At 41.2% G+C, this 22379-nt stretch overlaps 1 protein-coding gene across 1 annotated transcript in view; it reads right to left on the bottom strand.

The window, feature by feature from the left end:
• Window positions 1-9841, bottom strand: part of LOC121487415 (acyl-coenzyme A synthetase ACSM4, mitochondrial) — a 29252-nt gene extending 19411 nt beyond the window's left edge. Inside the window, exons 1-3 of the mRNA XM_041749108.1 lie at window positions 9686-9841; window positions 5041-5287; window positions 1574-1784 (exon numbers count right to left, since the gene is read on the bottom strand). Of these exons, the coding sequence (XP_041605042.1) occupies window positions 1574-1784; window positions 5041-5238 (409 nt within the window). The 5' untranslated portion in view covers window positions 5239-5287; window positions 9686-9841. The remainder of the gene's footprint in view (window positions 1-1573; window positions 1785-5040; window positions 5288-9685) is intronic.
• Between the last annotated feature and the right edge of the window lie 12538 nt (window positions 9842-22379).

A 22379-nucleotide genomic window follows, 5' to 3' on the forward strand; every position in this document is an offset into this window, starting at 1 on the left:
TATTTAATCATTTCTATATAGTTGTTTTGAATTTTTTATCTTATTAATAATATTGTAACAAACATTTTTGTGTTCTCTACAGTAGTTTTTCCTTTGGTATTCTTATTTATTTTTAATTGATTTATAAACATATCATGCTTTGGAGTAGGGATTGGCAAACTTTTTGAGTAAAGATAGTAAATATCAGATAGTAAATATCTTAGGTTTTGTGGGCCATTCTAGCTCTGTCTCAATTAGGAATTCTGCTGTTGCAGAGCAAAAAGAACTATATAGACAATATGTAAACGTGCAAGCATGGCTGTATTCCATTAAAACTTTAAAACTTTGTTTATGAAAATAGTAGGCCATGGTTTTTGCCAACTTCTGTCCTAGAGGGGAAAACAATACTATATAATTTTTATTTGGGGTACATTAAAATTACTACTTTAGTAGAAAATGTATACATTAATCTTTTTGCCTGAAAAGAGGCCGAGGTTTTCCAACTGGGATCCACAGTCATATTCTTAAATGTCCTTAAATTCTAAAATGCTTTTTATTTCATTAGTATTTTCTTATCAGGGAGAATCCAAATATATTTAAGAAAGTAAATTCTTGATAATCTAGATAAATGTATCATAACCAGCTATGCCAAGAGGCATTATTATCCACATTTGCTTTGATAGAATTCTCTGTTTAAATCCCAAATGCAGAGTGCCTGGGTAGCTCAGTTGGTTAAGTATCTGACTCTTCATTTCAACTCAGATCATGATCTCATGGTTGTGCAACTGAGCTCCCCACTGGGCTCCATGTTCAGTGTGGAGTCTGCTTGAAATTCTCTCTTCCTCTGCCCCATCTAGTCCTGTCTCACTCTTAAAAAACAAATACATAAAATCTCTAAAAATAAATAAATAAATAAATCCCAATTTCAAAACTTTCTAGCTGTGCAACTTTGGATAAACTTCTTAATATCTCTGAACCTCAATTTCCTCCTTGCAAACTTCTTTTTTTTTTCTTTTTGCAATACCCACCTATTAATAATAATAGTTGTTCTTATTATTCCATCATGGTTGCTCTTCATCTCAACTCTTATTTTTTTGTTCTTTTTAAGCATAGCTTCAGTCAGAACAATTCAGGAAAAACTCAAATTTCATTTTCTTTCTGTTTCTGTGTAATTTAAAAATGTTAAATATCGGGCCACCTGGGTGGCATAGTCAGTTGAGCATCTGACTCTTGGTTTCTACTTGGGTCATGATCTCAGGGTCATGAGGTGGAGCCCTATGTCTGGCTTGTGCTCAGTGCCATATCGCCTTGAGATTCTCTCCCTCTGCCCTTCCCTCCTGCCTTGCTTGTGCACTCTCATTCTCTTTCTCTCTTTTTGAAAAAAGAAATGTTGGGGCACCTGGGTGGCTTGTGGCTGAGCATCTGCCTTTAGCTTGGGTCAGGATCCTGGGTCCTGGGATCGAGACCCACATCGGGCTCCCTCCAGGGAGCCTGCTTCGCCCTCTGCTATGTCTCTGCCTCTCTGTGTGTCTCTCATGAATAAATAAATAAAATCTTAAGAAAATAAAAATAAATGTTAAATATTGGCACTGACCTGTTCGCATACAAGCCACGTTTATAAGCCACCACTCTGGGATACGGGGCAGAATCACGGCCACTCGGTCTCCTCTCTTTAGGCCACAGGGCTTGGTGAGCACGTTGGCAGCCTTTCGGGAAAAGGAGCCTAGTTCTTCAAAGCTCCATTTGACTTCATCCCCTGTGCCATTCACCCACCACAGGGCTGGGTTGCTTGGTCTCTCTCCTGTCTGGCAAGGGGCACATGGGAAAGAAAGAAGGCTTACATGACTGGTCTACCAAATAGATGGGACATCTGCCATTACTTCCCCTCAGCATTTGTGCTGGTAGATTCCAGGAACAGCACCCCAGTTTGTCTTTGGGGGAACTCTCCTATTGAATACAGCCTAAGCCCCAGTGGCTCAGTGGTTTAGCGCCACCTTTGGCCCCAGGCGTGATCCTGAAGACCAGCATCGAGTCCCACCTCGGGCTTCCTGCATGGAGCCCGCCTCTCCTTCTCTCTCTCTGTGTCTCTCATGAATAAATAAGTAAAATCTTTAAAAAAAATTTTTAAGATGGCAAATATATGAAATAAACTCACTATTACTCATAATAAGAAAAATGAAAATTAAAACTAATCCCTGCTATACCAATTCTATCAGATTGGCACAAATTCAAAAAAATATGAAAGAATATTCTTTTGACCCAGGTATGCAGAGCACTCTCATATATTACTTTTGAGAATCCCATAGAGAGGACTTTGGTAATATCTGGGGGAAAAAAGTTAAATTACTTACATAAAAGGTCATTCACTGTTTAACTCTATGGGTAACAGCAACCCAAATGTCCATCAAAAGGAGTTTGGTTGAAGAAACTATGATAAATCAATAAACTGGAATTCTCCGTACTTGTCAAAAAAAAAAAATGAGGTAGATCTCCATTCTTTAATTATACTAATACTAAGTGATCTTTAGGATATATTACTAAGTGATAAAAAGAGGAAGTTACAGAACACTATACTTAGTGTAATGATAGGACAGCAAACACAAACATTCTTATTTCTATTTATATTTGTGTATGTATTCACTTATATTTACAAAAATCCTGTAAACAAAGACTAAAATGTTTAAATATAGGAAAAGGAGGTAACAGAGTAGAGGACTGAGAATGGGCATGATACTTCTCCAAATATGCCTTATTATGTAGTTCTAACTTTGGAAACATAGAAAATTTTGACATTTCAAAAGTAAACTTAAGCAATTTCTAAAAATAAAAAAACAAACTGAGGAACCACAAAAAAAAAAGGGAGATTATTTCAAGGAGCTCAATCACAGCTATTTTGACTCTACATTATTAGTGATACATGCTTTTTTTTAAATATTTTATTTGTTTGTTGTGAGTGACACAGAGAGAGAGAGAGGCAGGTACATAGGCAGAGGGAGAGGTGGGCTCCATGAGGGGAGCCTGATGTGGGACTCGATCTGGGGACTCCAGGATCACGCCCTGAGCCATAAGGCAGACGTTCAACCGCTGAGCCACCCAGGCGTCCCTAGTGATACATGTTCTAAGGACAAATAGAGTAGTAAGTATATATAAATTTCATTTGGTAACCAAATAGCCAATAATAATATTGATATTTTTATTTTGAATCTATTTTCTTATAATATAAATAATTACTTAATGTTATTAGGTAATAAGATTTGCAATGTGAGATTAAAGAGATACAACTATTAAAATCGGTTATATTTAAAAAAAAAAAAGAATACAGCCTAGATGAGACAGCCCGTCAGAGTAATTATTCATTGGGCTTTTGGTGCTTACGTATCCCCAGGGAGCTGTCCTGGTTCCTGGTCTTGCTGAGACTGTATGGCTTGCAACCCAGTTTTGTGAGCACTCCCATGTCCAATAAATTTTTTTCTTGCTCAAGTTAACAGTCTGTTCCATCCAAATAACCCCACTTGTACTAAGGTTGATTAGGAACTTAACATCTTTTTTTTTTTTTAACCCAAAAGGCTAAAGAATGGATTTCATAGGTAACAAGGAATAAGATGGTGGGCTTTTCGGGGGAGGCTCACCAAGTGATTGATTCCTGGAGGAAACTTTTCATATGTTCATATGATTCTACAAAGTACACTGTCCATGCTGCAATACCTCTTTGCTTTATGTGTTACCTGGAAAAAAAATTACTCCTCCTTTCTTCCCCTATCTGGAATATCTGGAACGTTGCTTTTACTGTCCCTGGTTGGAAAACATTTCAAAACTCAATTTCCATTTTACTTCCTCTGTGAAGCTTTTCTTAACCTCCTCTTCTTCTTTCAGCTGTGCTGTATTCCTGCAACATTTTGCTCAAATGCTAGATGACTCCATGACACTATGATATAGGCCCTGCCCTATGGGTATAAGCTCCCTAAAATCAGGAATTGGTTCCTGTACCTTTGAGACTGGTGACCTTGGATAAGAAGCTTAACTTCTATGAGGTTAATTTCTTTATCTGCAACCCCCCAGGGTGGTAATGGGGATTAGATGAAATAATATAGGCAGGTATTTCTCAATCTTTAGTCATTGGAGTATCACTATTTTTTGCCAGATCTGTCCACACCTGTGCTATTGTTCTTTGTATTTTTCTTTACATCCGCTCATTTTTCTTATGTACATTTACTTAAGAAGGAAAATGCATTTATTCATCACCATAACTGGAGAACCAGTTACTACTTGTGAAAAATAGGTTACTGAAAAATAAGTACATTAAAAACAAAGTATGCCCTTAAATTTTGTCCAGAGATTTTCAAATACTATCTGCTCTTTCTGTTCAAAAGAGTTTAGCAAGAATAAGAGAGGCTGTTAAAGATGTAAATGGATTTAAAGGAAGATTTTCCCCTCAATTTAATAAGAAAGATTGATTCAACATTATTTGATGTCTTGTATATCTTGTGCCTGCATTTGCTGAGGCACAACTCCTTGCAGTGAATTTTGGTAATCACTGGTGGGTAAGTGTCTAGCTCAGGGCCTGGGGTGGGGTGGGGTCAGGAAGCAGGGACTTGACCTGAGGCTACACTGCAAACATTCAAGGCTTTTTGCTTTATTCTTTTCAATGTCTGATTCTCTTCTAGTCACTGTCATTGTAAAATCAAAGTTCAAATGACTGCTTTTTGGATAAGCCTATGGCCAGCCCAAACAAATGTATAGAGAGCAAAGAGCTGCTGCATGGGACTTGAAGAAAATGAAGGAAAAAGAGGCAGGACTCTATAAGTGACCACCATGAGCTGGACTGAGGAGGCTCCAGAGAAAGACAGCATGTGGAGTTTCGTTTCAAAGATCTTCCCTTGGGAAAAAAAAAAAAAAAAGATCTTCCCTTGGGAGAGAGAAGGGTAAGGGGAAAACAAACAAAGGAAAGCAAAAAGGTTGAAAGAACTGAATTAAGGGTGGAAATGGACCACAGAACAAGGAAATGGGAGCCTAAGACATATGTGAATACCAAGCATCTAAAGGAAGCCTGTCATGTCATACCTTCTCTTTTTGGGACCACTGGTCCAGCACATCCCTAGCAAAGTTAAATTTCTTAGGCAGTGACTTCTCACAGCGATTTATGGCTTCAAAGTCAGCAAGAGTCAGAGAGGCACAGAGCTGGTGATCTTTGTGAAGGTACCGGCCTGTTGGCTTGGTAAACCAGATGAATCTGAATGACTGGTAGCGGAAAAACATCATGATTCCCAAAGGGCTTTGTCAACTTATGTGAATATGGAAATTCAGCAGCCTGTGGGGAGAGATGAGTGGAGAGGGTTAGTCTCTCTCCGAATGCTCTGTGGTGAAATTGGGGAGTGGATTGTAGCTGTGTGCCACCGCCCCCCACACCCGCCGGAAGCTGGAGAACACCTGAAAAAGACCCATACGTCTTCAGAGTTGTGGCAGTCAGCCACTGATCAGTCTCCCCACCACTGGCCTCTCTCTCTTCATTCTGTCTATGATCAGATTATTCTTAAAAACAAAACAAAACAAAACAAAACGAAATTGATGACTATAGATTTGTCAAGCTCCCACCTTCTGTCCCTATCCTCTTCTCCAACCAAACAATAAACAAACAGAGTATTTGTTGCCACAGTGGACATTCAAACCCTGCTTCTGTCTCATACTCGATTCTTTTTTTTTTTAATAAATTAATTTTTATTGGTGTTCAATTTACCAACATACAAAAAAACACCCAGTGCTCATCCCGTCAAGTGCCCGTCACCCATTCCCCCCCATCCCCCGCCCCCTCCCCTTCCACCACCCCTAGTTCGTTTCCCAGAGTTAGGAGTCTTTATGTTCTGTCTCCCTTCCTGATATTTCCCACACATTTCTTCTCCCTTCCCTTATATTCCCTTTCACTATTATTTATATTCCCCAAATGAATGAGAATTCTAATTATTCTCTAACTCCTCCCCTTGAATTTCCTCTTCCAGTAAAAGAAGTCCATTCACTTTTCATGAATGTCCATTTCTAGCCCTAAGATTTAGTTTGTCATTCTGCTTCCTTCTGGCTTTCCTGCCTTCCTTTCCCCTCAGTCCTTCATTACAATTTTGGTTACAAACCTTGATTTAAGTCCTGGCTCAGCAACTTTCTGAAGGTAGGACCTTGGGGAAATCACTTACCTTTCCTGCACCTCAATTTTCTCACCTGTAATATGGGGGAGGGAAGGAATATAATACCTCTCTCCTAGGGTTATAATGAAGATTTAATCAGATGATGTGTGTAAAAATGCCCAGCATGTAGACAGTACATTCAAAGTTTTAACTAATGCTTTTGTTAAGATTATTTTCAGGATGCCTGGGTGGCTCAGTGGTTGAGCATCTGTCTTTGGCTCAGGTCATGATCCGAGGTCCTGGGATCGAGTCCCACATCAGGCCTCTCTGCAGGGAGCCTATTTCTCCCTTTGCCCATGTCTCTGCCTCTCTCTCTGTGTCTCTCATGAATAAATTTTTTTTAATCTTAAAAAAAAGGGATTATTTTCATTAGTACTATGGTGGCATAAGTTCATGAAATAGTTTTACTTTATACATCAGGAGACCTGGACTTTACTCTGGACTCTTTCAAAACTAGCTTTATGTGACCTTGGTAAGTCACCTTCCTACTGCCATCTGTAATTTAACATTATTTTCATAATACTGTTATTTCTTCCTTTGAATTTCCATAATATGCATCAATATTCCCCGCATGAAGGATGCCTGGGTGGCTCAGCAGTTGAGCGTCTGCCTTCAGCTCATGGCGTGATCCCAGGTCTGGGGATCCAGTCCAGCATCAGGCTCCCTGCAAGGAGCCTGCTTCTCCCTCTGCCTATGTTTCTGCCTCTCTCTCTGTGTCTCTTATGAATAAACAAGTAAAATATTTTTTAAAAATGTTCCTCACGTGACAGTTTTTTGCCTAAAATTATTAATTGTTTTCAATATATATATCTTGTCTCCCTAACCTACCTAGATGGTGTGGGTAGAGACTATCTATGTATTTTATCCTTAGCACTTCACATGATTTACAGGGCTGTCTTCAATAATAGAAGCCAGTATTTATTTATTAAATGCTTGCTGTAGACCAGGCATTTTGCATTTCTGATATTATTTAGTATTCATGACAATATTGTGAAGTTAGTGCCATTATTATCTCTATTTTACAGATGGGGAATCTGAGACCTATGTAGACTTAAGTAACTTGCCTAAGGTCATTCATCTCATAGTGGCAGACACCAGGTTTCGACCTGTATGATCTGACTTCAGAGCTTGTGTACTCAACCTCTCTGCTATTTAGCCTCCTTGTGTTGCCTTCTTTAATAAACGTTTCTTGCTGCAAATGAATACCCTTATCTTTTTGCCTTTTGGTCCTCCAACTTAGTTGCCTTGTATGGAATGGAAAAATCTTCAGGTGCAAAGGGTGTCTGAGTCTGCCTCAGAACAAAGGATGTAAGGTGTACCATCCCCTCATTGTTGTTGTCAAGCCTTCTTTGCTGCTCAGGGTGATGTCTGGAGAAGCAAGAGCCCCATTTGGTGGAAATGCAACTTACTATAGCATAGGAAGAGCTATTTCTGGCAACATCATTGGTATTAAAATCTCCATTATGTCAAGGATCCACAAGGAAGAAAGAAAAAGGACCACGTGTGGGCAAGTGTGGTGGATGTAGCAAGAGTAGAGAAGGGTGGGGAAAAGGAAAGTAGTGGGGCTATGCTTATGATTTAGCATTTTGCTGAAAGTGAGACCCCACTTCTCTCCTAAACACACACACACACACACACACACACACACACACGTATACACATCCACACACACACGCGAGCACATAGACCACCTACATACTTGCATCCACACTTGTCTCTCTGGATGCCTTTTGACAAGATGCTTAATATCTTCAAGTTTCATTTCATCTGTGCAATGAAAGTAATGGTAGTACCTTCTTCATTGGTAGTTGTGGGTTTTAAGTGTGCCTTACCACTGTGCCTGGTGGGTAGCTAGGACTCAGTAAACCCTGCATGTTAAAAATCAACCTTCAAAACTGTTTATGGCAGAAGGCTTTCACTGTTTGACATCATCATCAACAACAACAACAACAACAACGATAAAAAAAAAAAACCAGAAAAGAACTAGAAAAGCTATTGGATTGGAGCCACCAACATTTTGGTAGCTTATTTTTGCCTTAAAAAATGCCCTGTTACTGTGCTCCAGGCTGAACTCAGCCCCATCAGTCTGAGACATTCTAGTCTTCACTTCCATCATTTTGACCCGGTTTAATGATGAATTGGAAAGATTATATTATGGGACACCTGGAAAATTCTTGCTTCCTAAGGAGAATAGTGCAGATAACAGAGCACATAGTTTTTAATGCAAATCTTTCTCTTCTCCAAATTAAGAAATGATGAATTTTTTGAATCAATTTGATGAATTGTTCTGATTACCCATACCTCCATAGATAAATTTGCCATATCACCAAATTAACATACCAACAAGTCTAAAACTAAATATCAAAATAGATCTGATCTGAATATACACTTCAGCATTACCTGCATTATGTGCATCATCAGTGAAATAGGTCTTGCATATACACACAATCATTACTAATAAAATGCAAATCAAGATATCTCAGAGGAGGATTTTTCATTTAAACTGTAAAAATTTTTTGCCAGTAACATTTCTTCTTTCTATCTCTTTGGTCTGCTATTGATTTTCTGGGTAGATTTGTATGGATAGGCCTAGGCCGTTAGGAAGACCATGAAACTGAAGAGCCGTCATTTTGCATTCAGCACAGCCATTTCCTGACTTTGGATCCTGCGGGAAGTTCACATGATTCCAGGATCAAATCTGAGAATCACTGACTCTTTTAGGTAGAAATTGTATTTACACGTGTTTAGCAAAACATTTCCAGAAGGTATCTATAAAAGTAAGAGAATTTAAGTAGGTGATTTCTAAAGTCTTAGTGATTTCCAGTGTGTTAAGGGAAACTTTGCCCGTGGAAAGATGTTTGAGCAATTGGTGTGTACTCAGCACTGTTTGTTTGTTTTTTTTTTTTTTTATGTAATATCTTGCTTAATTCTCTCAACACCCTTCAGAGAAGGACTTTTGTCTTATTTTTATTTTTAAATTTTTTTTAGAGAAAGAGTGCGTGCTCACTTCGGCAGCACATATACTAAAATAGAGAAAGAGTGCAAGTGGACTCGAGTGGGGAACAGAAGGAATAGAGAATCCTAAGCAGGCTCCAGACTAGGCACGGACATTGATCTCCTGATCCTGAGATCTTAATCCTGCAATCACGGCCTGAGTGGAAATCAAAAGTCCAGACGCTTAACAGACTGAGCCACCAAAGTGCCCTAAGCATTTTGTTTTACATATGAAGTGACTGAGGCACTGAATGGTGAGTAATTAACAAAAGCCATTCATGGAGCAAGCAGCACAATTCCAAAGCCAATGCAAGAAAATGCTATCACAGATTTCTGCTATATTTCTAACAACTTTCATAAAGTAGAACAGTCCATTTTCCTGTCAAAGAGACATTTATCTAGAGTTGGATCAGCAGTTACCCAATTATGGCAAGGTGACATGACTCTTACTGCTGTTCTCTACATTTAAATAATACACTTTCAGAACTTCTCAATTACTGGAGTCACTACCAAGTTACTGCATGCGTTTTTTTCCTTACCAGAAAATGGTATTGATCCAGAAAGTCCTTCCACTCCTTCACAAAACTCAGCTCCGTATCTGCCAAAAAACTGGTTCCTTCCTTCTTTTCTTGTGGTGGGATCTATGCTATTATAGTCCCAAGTCTCTGGTGCACAGTTGGAAGGATCATAGTCCCTTGGGAGGAGAGTTGACGTTTCTCTGGACACCCTGTGGTTAAAGCAACAGCAACCTATAAGACAAAGCTGGGAGGGGAAAGAAGAAATGCAGGAGCAACTTCCTCTTACGGTTCAGTGCTAAGCCTCAGCACATTAGTGGACTATTCTTGTCCATGGAGCTGATGATATCAAGATCCATACTGCTCTATAGCCCATTATCAGACCTCTCATGACTTTCAAGGAGCCTGGGATATTGGCATGCTTCACTCTTATGGCATAGCTGGACTCTTATGGCATCATAGCTGGATATAGCTTGGCATCCTAGCAAGGACAGCTAAGGGAATCGTATCTGAAGTTTCAACTCATTGATTAAATTATGAGAAATCCTTCAAACTCATGGCTTTTACTGAGCATTGACTATGTGCTAGTCACTACAAGGTGTCTGTCTTGACATGAACTCATTTGGAAATAATTTTGAGATGATGTTGCTGACTGGTTTGAACACAAACTTTGCCAGTTTATGTCTTTGTGAATGGCAGTTGCTGGCAACAGGAATTGGGTTTAGTGAAGTCTGTGCTTACATGTTGCTTGCTGCTTATTGATGACAGAGATCAGACCAGTGACATTTTTCACCTTCAGAGTTCATTGGTACCCCACGTATATGCAGAAGAGAGTATCTCTCATGGGCTCAGACATCAATAGGTCTCCTTGGTTCTCTAATGAATGAAGTTCCAAGGCTAAGCCCAGTGTGGTTGACTGAAAAAAGGCTCTCCAAAAATATCCATGTCCTAACCTCCAGAAACTGTGAATGTTACCTTATACAGCAAAAAAGGACTTTGCAGACATGATTAAGTTAAGGACCTTGAGATGGGGAGATTATCCTAGCTTATCTGGGTGGGTCTGATGTAATCATAAGAGGAAGATAGCACCTGGCCAATAGCACAGGCTCAACTAATAATAGTGTTCATTAGAAGGTGGCATCCTGCTCCCTTGTGCATTCCATCCCCCTATTCCTTTAGGAAACAATAGAACTTAATACAGGCTTAGCTGGTGTGTGTGTGGGGTGGGGGGGATTGGGTACAGAGAGGTTCCTGGAGGAGATGCAATTTGAATTGGGCTTTAGAAGATGGCAAGACTATGAGTAGGTGGAAAGGAGAGCTAATAGGCATCTCAGATAGGGACCACAACATGGAGAAGGCACAGGTACATATGGATCTTCCTATGATTTGGCTGATCAATATATTCTTTTTTTCCCTCTTTTTTAAATTTAAATTTTAGTTAATATAGAGTGCAATATTGGTTTCTGGAGCAGAATTCCGTATTTCATCCCTTACTTACAACACCCAGTGCTCATCACAAGTGCTATCTCTAATACCCATCATTCATCTAGCCCACCTACCCCCCCCAACTCCCTCCATCAACCCTCAGTTTATTCTTATTGTTTAGAGTCTTTTTTCCGTGTATTTATTCATGAGACACACACACACACACACACACACACACACACACACACACACACACAGAGAGACAGGCAGTGACATAAGCAGAGAGAAAAGCAGGCTCCATGCAGGGAGCCTGATGTGGGACTTGATCCCAGGACTCCAGGATCATGCCCTGAGCTGAAGGCAGATGCTCAACCACTGAGCCACCCAGGCATTCCTGTTTACAGTCTTTTATGGCTTGTTTTCTTCTCTCCTTCTTTTCTTTTCCCCTCTTCCTATAGTTCATCTGTTTTCTTTCTTAGATTCCACGTATGAATGAGATCTATTGTATTTATCTTTTTCTGACTGACTTATTTCACCTAGCATAATACACTCTAGCTTCATCCATGTCCTTGCAAATGGCAAGGTTTCATTTTTTCATGGCTGAGTAGTATTTCATCTTCTTTATCTGCATTTTCTTTATTCATTCATCAGTTGGTGAACAGTTAGGCTCTCTCCATAGTTTGGCTCTTGTGGATAATGCTGCTCTAAGCATCTAAGTAAGTGCATGTACCCCTTCAATTGCATGTACCCCTTCAATTTTGTATCTTTATATCCTTTGGGTAAATACCTATTAGTGCAACTGCTGGATCGTAATGTTCTTCTATTTTTAACTTCTTGAGGAAGCTCCAAAATGTTCTCTGGAGTGGCCACACTGGAGTTTGCATTCCCACCAAGAGTGCAAGAGGTTTCCCCTTTCTCCAAATCCTTGCTAACACCTGTTGTTCCATGTGTTGTTAATTTTACCCATTCTGACAGGTATGAGGTGGTATCTCATCCTGGTTTTGATTTGTATTTTCCTGATGATGAGTGATGTTGCACATCTTTTCATGTGTCTGTCATCCATCTGGATGTCTTCCTTGGAAAATTATCCATGTTTTCTGCTCATTTTTAAACTGGATTGTTTTTTGGGTGTTGAGTTTGGTAAGTTCTTTACAGATTTTCAATAATCCTTTATCGGATATGTCATTTACAAATATCTTCTCCCATTCCATAGGTTGCCTTTTAGTTCTGTTGACTCTTTCCTTCACTGTGCAGAAGATTTTTCTCTTGATGAAGTCCCAATAGTTCTTTTTTGCTTTTGTTTTTGCTTCCGGCAATGTGTCTAATTAGAAGTTGCTGCGGCCAAGGTAAAGGATTTTTCCACCTGTGTTTTCCTCTAGGATTTTGATGGTTTCCTGTCTCATGTTGAGGTCTTCCTCAAATCTTGGCATCAATCATTTTGGCAATAGCCACCATCATTTCCCTTTCCACAATGATTTTAATACAATTTTTAAAAAAGATTTTATTTATTTATTCATGAGAGACACAGAGAGAGAGCGAGGCAGAGACACAGGCAGAGGGAGAAGCAGGATCCATGCAGGGAGCCTGACGTGGGACTCTATCCCAGGTTTCCAGGATCACGCCCTGGGCTGAAGGCAGCGCTAAACCGCTGAACCACCCAGGCTGCCCTTCATACAGTTTTTTAAAAAAGAGATTGAGGGCAGCCTGGGTGGTTCAGCGGTTTAGTGCTGTCTTTGGCCCAGGACGTGATCCTGGAGACCTGAGGTCGAGTCACACGTCAGGCTCCCTGCATGCTTCTCCCTCTGTCTCTCTGTTTCTCATGAATAAATAAATAAGATCTATTTAAAAAAAAAGAGATTGAATCCACTCTTTATTCCCCTGAGTAAAATTTTAATAATAATTTTTACTTTAAAATAGTTTTAACTTACAGAAAATTTGCAAATGCAAGGCAGTACAGAGAGTTCCAGGGGGAATGTTTTTTCCCATGGTTAGATTGGGATCACTGGTATTGTGGAAGAAGGTCATAACAGTGAAGTGTCATTCTCATTGTACCTTATCAAGGGTGCATGCTATTTTTTTTTTAAGATTTTATTTATTTACTCATGAGAGACACAGAAAGAGAGGCAGAGATATAGGCGGAGGGAGAAGCAGGCTCCATGCAGGGAGCCTGATGCAGGACTTGATCCTGGGACTCCAGGACCATGCCCTGGGCCAAAGGCAAGTGCTAAACCACTGAGCCACCCAGGGATCCCCAAGGGTGCATGCTATTAACTTAACTTACCACTGATAATGTTAACCTTGATCACCTGGCTGAGGTAGTGTTTTCCAGGTTTCTATATATGGGCACTGTCATGATAGTCTTATAGTTGAGGAGATAGGCTATTCCCAGAGATTGGTTGCTAGGTATATATCTGCCTCATCTATGAAATGCTTGGGGATGTGAAACAGTACTCAATATTCTCTCCCAAGGATGTCATGAAAAACACAGGGAAATACAATCAAAACCACAATGAGATACCACCTCACACCAGTGAGAATGGGGAAAATTAACAAGGCAGGAAACCACAAATGTTGGAGAGGATGTGGAAAAAGGGGAACAGTCCTGCACTGTTGGCGGGAATGTGAACTGGTGCAGCCACTCTGGAAAACTGTGTGGAGGTTCCTCAAAGAGTTAAAAATAGATCTGCCCTACGACCCAACAATTGCACTGCTGGGGATTTACCCCAAAGATACAGATGCAATGAAACGCCGGGACACCTGCACCCCGATGTTTCTAGCAGCAATGTCCACAATAGCCAAGCTGTGGAAGGAGCCTCGGTGTCCATCAAAAGATGAATGGATAAAGAAGATGTGGTTTATGTATACGATGGAATATCACTCGGCCATTAGAAATGACAAATACCCACCATTTGCTTCAACGTGGATGGAACTGGAGGGTATTATGCTGAGTGAAGTAAGTCATTTGGAGAAGGACAAACATTATATGGTCTCCTTCATTTGGGGAATATAAATAATAGTGAAAGGGAATAGAAGGGAAGGGAGAAGAAATGGGTAGGAAATATCAGAAAGGGAGACAGAACATGAAGACTCCTAACTCTGGGAAATGAACTAGGGGTGGTGGAATGGGAGGAGGGCGGGGGATGGGGTGATTGGGTGACGGGCACTGAGGGGGGCACTTGACGGGATGACCACTGGGTGTTAGTCTGTATGTTGGCAAATTGCACACCAATAAAAAATAAATTTATTATTAAAAAAACATTATGAACAACAACAACAAAAAGATGTGGTGTATGTATACAATGGAATATTACTCAGCCATTAGAAACAACAAATACCCACCATTTGCTTCGACGTGGATGGAACTGGAGGGTATTATGCTGAGTGAAATGCGGGGGGTGGGGGTGAATTGATGACAGGCACTGAGGGGGGCACTTGACGGGATGAGCACTGGGTGTTATGCTGTATGTTGGCAAATTGAACACCAATAAAATATACATTTATATATAAAAAAAGAAAAACAACCACTAATTCTTGGACAATAAACTCCTGAATTCCACTTTGCAGATATTTTCTCTCTCCTTAGTGCTTTCATCCAAAATTTGAGGCACAGTCATCCAGCCCATAGTCACTTGGGATTCTCCCCTCCACAAGGGGGCAATATGTATTTTATGCTTTCTTACTTGGTTACACAAGTGTCCTATCAGGGCCTTTAATTAAAGCTAGGAAGGCAAGATAACAACCCACCACAGTTAAATTGCCAGTAGCTGTCTAATGGTTCCTTTAGAAAGGCTAAAATTTCTTCCAATGATGACAATCGCCAGGGACCTTGTTATGCAAAAGACCTCAGGGACTATATGGACACGCAGTTTGGACCATTAGCTGTGCCTTTAGGGAGCGTACTTCATCCAGGGCAAGTGAGATGGTTATTATAATCCAGCATAGGTTTTAAGGGGGAAATTGCAAATTATATCAGAATAGAGAATCTACACTTAGCCTTTTGGTAAACTGCTTGGAACAGAGGCTGGGAATGTTGAATCACTCCTTATGGTTGTAGAAGCACAACAATCCAGACGTTAGGAGTCTAAAAATCTTCAGAGATCTGTTTTACATGGAAACTGTTCACATGGTAATAACAGCTATCCTTTATATGTTTACAGCACTTTATAATTTTCCTGTTATTTCATAATGCTATTATTTCAGGTAATCCTCACAAAAATCCCATGAAGTAGGCTCTACTAGTACTACTTTATAAATGAGGAAACCAAAACTCTGAGTTGCCTCAGGCCATGTATTTTAATGCTTGATTCTTTTTCTTTGTTATTGTCATCAATTGTCAGCACAATGAGTTGGTGCACTTATAACCTGTGACTAATGAATTTTTTGACTAATAAATTTTTAATGTAAGATTATAAACTGAAATATATAATTATATATATTTATACACACACATGTACACACCCTTATGATTATTTAGGACACCTTTATTCCTCAAATATTTACTCATTAATATATTTTGTTTTTTTTGTTTTTTTTTTAAATTTTATTTATTTATGATAGGCACACAGTGAGAGAGAGAGAGAGAGAGGCAGAGACATAGGCAGAGGGAGAGCAGGCTCCATGCACCGGGAGCCTGATGTGGGATTCGATCCCGAGTCTCCAGGATCGCGCCCTGGGCCAAAGGCAGGCGCCAAACCGCTGCACCACCTAGGGATCCCCTCATTAATATATTTTGTACCAGACTCTGTGCAGGGTCTTGGGCATACACAACTTACAGATTCACACAGCTCCTAATTATTAGAATAAAAGAAATGAATTGGGATTGTTATTGCCTTTGTCACCCTTGGATGAGATGGCACATACATTAAACCATAGCTGGCCTTGAGCTGCAGTATTTTCTATGCAAAGATACCAGTTAAAGTAAAAAATGGTGTTACCATTTACTTTAAACTCTGGAGCCTTCTGGCCTGAGTGGATAATTGCCCTAGGGAGAGTAATTTCTTCAGGGGTTCCCAAGGGGATGAAAGGAACCTTAGATGCCAGATGTAATGATCAAAACATTGACTCCGTTTCTTTCTCTAGTCCAGTGGGCTGGGTACCAGGTGCAGCCAGAAGAAGAAAGAGCTATTGTTTCCTATGAAGGGAAATGAAAACCAGTATTTAAGAGTTAAGCCAAATTAATGACCTGCATTTCAGGGCCTCAGACAGTGTAGGTTACATTATTACACTTATTGCTTCACACTTTACCCTAAATGTTGAAGCAATAGGGAGATTTTTGGCTTGCTGCTTTTCCCCTTTATTCAGATGGATGTTCAGATCATGAGAAATAAGAAGAGAATACCAGCACAACTAAGTGCCTTTGGAGCCATGCCATTATTCCCCCTTACCCCACTGGAATATAAGCTTCATGAAAGAAGGGATTTGGGGCTGTTCTGTTCACTATTCTATCTCTAGCACTTGTATAATGCTTGGCACACAGTAGCTTTCCCAGTATTTGTTGACTGAATTCATATATTTCTACCACAGAAACATTAATGTGGGTAGGCTCTTTTTCGGGAGACTTTTTTTTTGGGGGGAGACCTTCTTTTTGTCCTTGCTTGGCTCGCATACACATTTTCCTTCCAAGAGAGTGTTTGTGGTCTGAATGTGGCTGTTTTTTGATCTTCCATTTACCAACTGCCTTGTCAGTTTGAATAACTGATTATACTGAAAAAATATTTGAAGAATGTTTTCCACCAATGGACTTGGAGTTTTTAATTTTCTTTTTTTATAATTTTATTTATTTATTTATGATAGTCACACACACAGAGAGAGAGGCAGAGACATAGGCAGAGGGAGAAGCAGGCTCCATGCACTGGGAGCCCGACGTGGGATTCGATCCCGGGTCTCCAGGATCGCGCCCTGGGCCAAAGGCAGGTGCTAAACCGCTGTGCCACCCAGGGATCCCGAGTTTTTAATTTTCAACATACTTATTAGCAACATGCACATACATACACATATACACACATACACACATACATATGCTCTTTGTAGGCATGTATCTTACATAAGAAGAACAAATGAATTGTCCTCCCTAGTAAAACTAGTAATTTATCCTCTCTAGTAAAACTCAGAGAGGATCTAGTTGAGACCAAAACTATGCTATGCTGTATATCAAATATCACCCAAATCTCAGTGGTGTATAGAACAAAGGTTTGCTAATTTTTTGCTCTTACTACTTGCCTATCATGGGTCTTTTGTGACCTGGCTGATGGAACAACCATTATTTGAAGGGTTGCCAGTAGGTGTGGAAAATGAGCAATTATTTGTTCTAGTTAAGAAATGATAGACATCATTCCCATTCGTTGGCCAGAACTTGTCACTTGGCCAGAGTGCATATTCTCTCATTACTTGGGGGGTGTGTAGCTGGATAATGACTACCATAGTTGTCCTTTTACCAGAATATGTTAGATTCATTCTATTTCTGGAAGTCTTTCATAATATAATTCAAGAGAACTTTCCTAGAGGAGCAGTACTCTAAAAAAAAAGAAGACTGATCATTTTGTAACCTTAGCAAACTACAATTCACATACAGAAGAGTGGTAACAATCATAGACTTTTTGGAATCAGAGAGAACTGAGTTCAGATTTCAGCTCTGCCACTTAGTGGCTGTGTGGTGTTATGTAAAACACTTAATATCTCCAAATTAGTATTATCATCTCAAAAATACTTAATAGATATGATGAAATTATTCTGAAGATAAAATGAAATTCTGTACAGAAGTGCTGAGCACACAATGTCTGACACATCTTCAGATTCAGTACATGTTAGCTAGCTTGAAAGATGGAATGTCTTGATACTTTTTATTAAAGATTTTATTTATTTATCTATTTGAAATAGAGAGTGAGAGGGAGCATGAGCAGGGGAGGGATGGCAGAGAGAGAGGGAGAGGCAAGCTCCCCACTGAGCAGGGAGTCCAATGGGGGGCTCAATCCCAGGACCCTGGAGCATGACCTGAGTCCAAGGCAGATGCTTAACCATCTGAACCAGCCAGGCACCCCTGGAATGTCTTGATATTTTATGACTTGGTGTCTCTTGGGCTAAGTTTTCTTGGCAGACAATGCTTTTATGTTCTCAAGAGGTCAGGCAATTAAGATTGCTCACATTTCTCTGTGGAGAATGTTCTTTGAAATGATTCTCCAGCTTTCTGTTTAAATATCACTAATTTTCTTTGTTCACCCACACTGTTTGACACATATTATCCTTATTTCAGACTCTCTGAAAGTCTTAATATTTTAAAGTCTGAACTTTGGATATCTATCAGAATCTCCAGGGTGTTTTTTTCAAAGCACCTATGGCTGAATCCCACCTCAGACCAATTAAATCGGTTTCTTTGAGAGAGTGGACCCAGTCATTTATGTTTTTAGAAAGCACCTCTAGCGAGTCTAATGAGCAGAGAGGATTGAGAACCACTGCTCCTCATATCCTTGCTCTTGCCCACCTCTCCAGCCTCACCTACTACCACTTTTCTCTCCCTTGCCCACCATGCTCCAGCCGTCCTTTTTGTTCCCGAGTTTTTTATATGTTCACTGAACATATAAAGTTGTTCTACTCAGGGCCTTTGCATTCACTGTTCCCTTAACCTGGAATGCAGCAACTCAAATTTTCATATAACTGATTCTTGTTCATCAGGTATCAACTCACATGTCACATTTTCAGAGTGTCACATGCCTTTATTTTCCTTCCTGGAATTTGAGCTTTTGCTAATTTTTTTAAAAAGATTTTATTTATTAATTCATGAAAGACACAGAGAAAGAGGCTTAGGGAGAAGCAGACTCCACGCTTCTTCCTATGCCCGACGTAAGACTTGATCCCGGGTCTCCAGGATCACACCCTGGGCCAAAGGCGGCTCTAAACTGCTGAGCCACCCAGGCTGCCTGAGCTATTGCTAATTTATTTGCTTGTTCAATGCCTATTTCCTCACTATTATATGAGATCTACGAAGGTAGAGCCTTTATCTAATTTATTCACTATTATATACTCAGGGCTTAGAACAGTATTTGTTCTATGGTACTTACCTAAAGATTTGTTGAATAAATTATTCTTGTCTGCCATTCACTGACATCATTGTATGATGTCATTTTAACAATCATTTCTTATGATATATTCACAAAAACAGTCATTTCCTTATAAGCAAGACTTGCAGCTTCTATATGTCTCATGTCTCTTTACACAATTCATATTGTTTAACAATTTGTTATAGGGAGAAAGGAGAAGAAACACTGGATAAATATCCATTGTTACTGTGATTATCATATACTATGGCCTTTGCCCTATCTAGTTTCCCTTTGCCTCTACTTCTTTTCTCTTATGGGTTACCATTATTCTGAAGGTTTCTTGGGCTGGAAAGCATTGAGGTTTCTTCTCCTTAAACTCCTCTCTCTGGTGATAATTAAGAAGAAGAAAATGTATGGGATTTGAAGTCGGAGATTTGAGTTTGAATTCTGACTCAGCAGCTCATCAGGGAAAACCACTTAACCTCCTTGAGCCTATTAATGAAGTCAGGACACTAACAGCTCATAGCTAAAAAAAAAAAAAACCTGTAAAAATAAATCGAGAGGGGCACCTGGTTGGCTCAGTGGGTTAAGTGTCTTCTTTTGGCTCATGATCTCAGGGTTCTGGGATTGAGCCCAGTGTTGGGCTCCCTGCTTAGCAGGGAATCTGCTTCTCCCTTTTCCTCTGCCCCTCCCCCTGCTCCTTCTCTCTCTCTCTCAAATAAATAGATAAGATCTAGGGGCGCCTGGGTGGTTCAGATGGTTAAGCATCTGCCTTTGGCTCAGGTCATGATCTCCGAGTCCTGGGATGGAGCCCCATGTCAGGCTTCCTGCTGAGTGGGGAGTCTGCTTCTCCCTCTCCCTCTGCTTCTCCTCCCTGCTTATGCGTGTGTTCTCTTTCTCTCTCAAATGAATAAATAAAATCTTAAAAAAATAGATAAAATCTTTTTAAAAATGAGAAGCTGTAGGTAAAATTACCTTGTATTTTGTGGCAATTGAGCAAATACATTTAAAAAGTATATACCGGGGGGAGGGGCAAGATGGCGGCAGAGCAGGGTCTCCAGGTCACCTGTCCTCAACAAATTGCCTAGAAAACCATCAAATCATCCTGAAAATCTACGAATTCGGCCTGAGATTTAAAGAGAGACCAGCTGGAACGCTACAGTGAGAAGAGATCGCGCCTCTATCAAGGTAGGAAGACGGAAAAAAGAAATAAACAAAAGGCCTCCGAGGGGGAGGGGCCCCGCGAGGAGCCGGGCTGAGGCCGGGGCGAGTGTCCCCAGGACAGGAGAGCCCCGTCCCGGAGGAGCAGGAGCTGCACCGACCTTCCCCGCGGAAAGGGCTCCCCGGGAATTGGAGCAGGATCCCCAGAAAGGCGGGGATGCCCTCGGGCTCCCTGGGACAGTAACAGAGGAACTGCGCCCCGGGAGATGCCCCGAGCTCCCTAAGGGCTGCAGCGCTCGGCGGGACCCGGAGCAGCTCGGAGGGGCTCAGGCGGCGGCTCCGCGGAGGGGGCTGCGGGGCTGCGGGAGCAGCTGGGAGTGACTCGGCCTGCGGATCCGCGGAGGGGGCTGCGGGGCTCCGGAAGCAGCTCGGGGTGACTCGGCCTGCGGCTCCGCGGAGGGGGCGGCGCGGCTCCGGGAACAGCTCGGAGGGGCTTGGGCGGCGGCTCCGCGGAGGGGGCTGCGGCCGGGAGCGCGAATCCAACAGCGCAGGCCCCGGAGCACAGGGCGCCGGGACACAGCCCAGGATCCGGCCTCCCCCGGGACAGGCAGAGGCCGGGAGGGCCCAGGAAGCAAGGACGCTCGTGCCTGGAACTGAGCAGATCAGCGGCCCCGCCCGGGAGCCCCCGGGCCCTGCAGACAGAGAGCCCCGGAGTTACTGCCGGAGCTGACTCCAGGGTCCCAGAGCTTCCCCCGCCACTGTGGCTTCCTCCCGGGGCCTCACGGGGTAAACACCCCCACTGAGCCCTGCACAGGCAGGGGCAGAGCAGCTCCCCCAAGTGCTAACACCTGAGAATCAGCACAGCAGGCCCCTCCCCCAGAAGACCAGCTAGAGGGACCAGTTCCAAGGGAAGTCAAGGGACTTAAAGTACACAGAATCGGAAGATACTCCCCCGTGTTTTTTGTTTTGTTTTGTTTTGTGCTTTTTTTTTTCTTTCTTTCTTCTTGATTTCTGATTGCTTCCCCCACCCCACCCCACCCTTTTTTTTTCTTTTTTCTCCTTTCTTTCTTTTTCTTTCTTTTTCTTCTCTTCCCCCCCCTTTTTTTTCTTCTTTCTCTTTTTTCTTTTTCTCTTTTCTTTCCTTCTCTCTCTTTTTCTCCTTTTCCCAATACAACTTGTTTTTGGCCACTCTCCACTGAGCAAAATGACTAGAAGGAAAACCTCACCTCAAAAAAAAGAATCAGAAACAGCCCACTCTCCCACAGAGTTACAAAATATGGATTACAATTCAATGTCAGAAAGCCAATTCAGAAGCACTATTTTACAGCTACTGGTGGCTCTAGAAAAAAACCATAAAGGACTCAAGAGACTTCATGACTGCAGAATTTAGATCCAATCAGGCAGAAATTAAAAATCAATTAAATGAGATGCAATCCAAGCTAGAAGTCCTAATGACGAGGGTTAACGAGGTGGAAGAACGAGTGAGTGACTTAGAAGACAAGTTGATGGCAAAGAGGGAAACTGAGGAAAAAAGAGACAAGCAATTAAAAGATCATGAGGATAGATTAAGGGAAATAAATGACAGCCTGAGGAAGAAAAACCTACGTTTAATTGGGGTTCCTGAGGGCGCCGAAAGGACCAGAGGGCCAGAATATGTATTTGAACAAATCCTAGCTGAAAACTTTCCTAATCTGGGAAGGGAAACAGGCATTCAGATCCAGGAAATAGAGAGATCCCCCCCCCTAAAATCAACAAAAACCGTTCAACACCTCGACATTTAATAGTGAAGCTTGCAAATTCCAAAGATAAGGAGAAGATCCTTAAAGCAGCAAGAGAAAAAAAGTCCCTGACTTTTATGGGGAGGAATATTAGGGTAACAGCAGACCTCTCCACAGAGACCTGGCAGGCCAGAAAGGGCTGGCAGGATATATTCAGGGTCCTAAATGAGAAGAACATGCAACCAAGAATACTTTATCCAGCAAGGCTTTCATTCAAAATGGAAGGAGAGATAAAGAGCTTCCAAGACAGGCAGGAACTGAAAGAATATGTAACCTCCAAACCAGCTCTGCAAGAAATTTTAAGGGGGACTCTTAAAATTC

Source organism: Vulpes lagopus, chromosome 3 (genome assembly GCF_018345385.1).
Source record: "Vulpes lagopus strain Blue_001 chromosome 3, ASM1834538v1, whole genome shotgun sequence".
Classification (NCBI taxonomy): Eukaryota; Metazoa; Chordata; class Mammalia; order Carnivora; family Canidae; genus Vulpes; species Vulpes lagopus.